This window comes from Austrofundulus limnaeus, unplaced genomic scaffold (genome assembly GCF_001266775.1).
Source record: "Austrofundulus limnaeus strain Quisiro unplaced genomic scaffold, Austrofundulus_limnaeus-1.0 Scaffold623, whole genome shotgun sequence".
Classification (NCBI taxonomy): domain Eukaryota; kingdom Metazoa; phylum Chordata; class Actinopteri; order Cyprinodontiformes; family Rivulidae; genus Austrofundulus; species Austrofundulus limnaeus.
The window spans coordinates 157789-159904 of record NW_013953025.1 but is presented as its reverse complement, the minus strand read 5'-3'; the positions used below and the strand labels follow the sequence as shown (position 1 = coordinate 159904).

Sequence of the window (2116 nt, the reverse complement as noted above, 5' to 3'; positions counted from 1 at the left end):
AAAGTTTGGTTGAACATGTTATATAAAATAGTAAAGTTTGGTTGAACATGTTAAATAAAATAGTAAAGTTTGGTTGAACATGTTAAATAAAATAGTAAAGTTTGGTTGAACATGTTAAATAAAATAGTAAAGTTTGGTTGAACATGTTGCGTACCTCCTCTCATGGTCTCCAGGTGCTCCCACAGGATCTCCCCAGCAGTGCAGTCTGACATCAGGCCTAGAAAGGCCTCCCTGTCCAGACAGCACAGCTCACTGCCCTGCAGACCCCTCAGTTCTGAGCCCAGACCCTGGAGACCAAACTCAGCCTGGCACCAGTCCAGCCAGTGGTTCACCTCCCACTCTGACCATGAAGTAGGATCTGAACACGTGCATGAAGAGTATACATCAATGGACATGTCCAGAACAGGTTTTACATTTCCAGATAGATTTATGTCTCATACCAGGCAGGAAGTGATGCTTGATTATTTCCTGAGAGAAACCAGCAAAACTGGCTTTCACCGCCTGACTGAGGACCTCCTTACTGGTGGGAGTCAGAGGAGGGACCTCCAGAGGGTCCAGCTCTGAGACAAAAGGAACATAATCATACTACAAACTGACAAATCAAATTTAACTAGCAAAACAATTTGTTTTCTGAAAATAYCTTCATGGTCAGTAAACCTAAAAGACTTCATGATGATATAATACTATATAAGAAAAGAGAAGCACTGTTTTCAGTCCTCACACATTTTAAATGTGTAATAATGTACTCAAAATGAAGTTATTCCATAGTTTATAAAATATGTTTGAAGCTGTAAAACATTGCAAAATGTTAGTGAGATTAACAAACACAACTTAAGTTACTCTGCTTTTCAATATTTGGGAAATCCCTGAAGAAGATGTCATGGTTTTGTTGTGAGAAGATTGTCAAAGGAAACCCAAAACATTTTACTGTTTAAAGACAATAAAACTAAATACTAAGAACACAGGTGGTAAATTGAGGCTTCGAGAAAAGTAATAACATGTCACAGTGCAGGTTTAATCCAGGGCTACAAAACTAGTTGCTCAGAGAGCCACAGATACTGAAAGCCAAAGACCAGCCATCTGACAGTTATTACTATTATGTAGATTAAAATCACTCATTTTAATTTTTTTTAAGTGTTGAACTCCTGGACGTTACCAGACTCTGTTTCCTCTTTAGTGCTCTGCCTGGTTTTACTGCAGCTGTTTTCAGCTGCTGTTTGTTTCTGTCTGAAGTTTAGTCTTTAACAAGTGAAAYGCTCAKTTGTGTTGAGATCAAATGACTGACATATTCCACTTCTTTGCTTTAATAAACTCCTGGTTGGTTTGGCTTTATGTTTTGGGTCATTGTCCATCTGTAGAATGAAACTCAGACCAATCAGTTTGTCTGGATCTGAGCAGTTTGTCTGAACACCTCAGAATTCATTCGGCTGCTTCTGTCCTGTGTCACATCATCAATAAGTACTCTTGACCCACAGCCAGAGATGTCCAAGCCATCACACTGCCTCCACCCTGTTTTACAGATGATGTGGTACTTTGGATCATGAGCTGTACCACACCTTCACCATACTTTTCTCTTTCCATAATTCTGGTAGAGGTTGATCTTGTTTCATGTCCAAAGAATGTTCTTCCAGAACTCCTGGCTGTTTTACATGTCCAGTCTAGCCTTTTTATTCTTGAGGCTTCTGAGAGTCTTGCAGTGTGCAGTGAACCCTCTGTATTTACTTTCCTGCAGTCTCTTTATGGTAGATTTGGATACTGATACTGTACCTCCTGGAGAGTGTTGTTCTCTGGCTGTTGGCTGAATGGGTTTCTCTTCATCATACACATTATTCTGCTGAAACTCTGGGCTTAATGTTCATGTCTGTTAAATAACTATAACTTAAATATGTTTCAGTAGACAGGCAAAAAAATAAAAACCTTTGTGTCAGTGTTAAAATAGAAATGAGCCCTRAATATGGTTCTACTCTAAGTGCAGAACATTGAAAACATCTCAGTTCCAAAACAATGAGCATGAACATCACACAGATTTTGTTGCACACAAATATTATGTTTAAAAATCTTGCAAATTAAAGACTGAGTTTAATTATTATTAAAGACAAACTTGTGGGTCTAACTG

At 38.5% G+C, this 2116-nt stretch overlaps 1 protein-coding gene across 1 annotated transcript in view; it reads right to left on the bottom strand.

Moving 5' to 3' along the window:
* Nucleotides 1-2116, bottom strand: part of LOC106531359 (protein C-ets-1-like) — a 29818-nt gene that overhangs the window by 23269 nt on the left and 4433 nt on the right. The window contains exons 2-3 of the mRNA XM_014027204.1: nucleotides 441-560; nucleotides 155-358 (exon numbers count right to left, since the gene is read on the bottom strand). Coding sequence (XP_013882658.1) covers nucleotides 155-358; nucleotides 441-560 — 324 coding nt within the window. The remainder of the gene's footprint in view (nucleotides 1-154; nucleotides 359-440; nucleotides 561-2116) is intronic.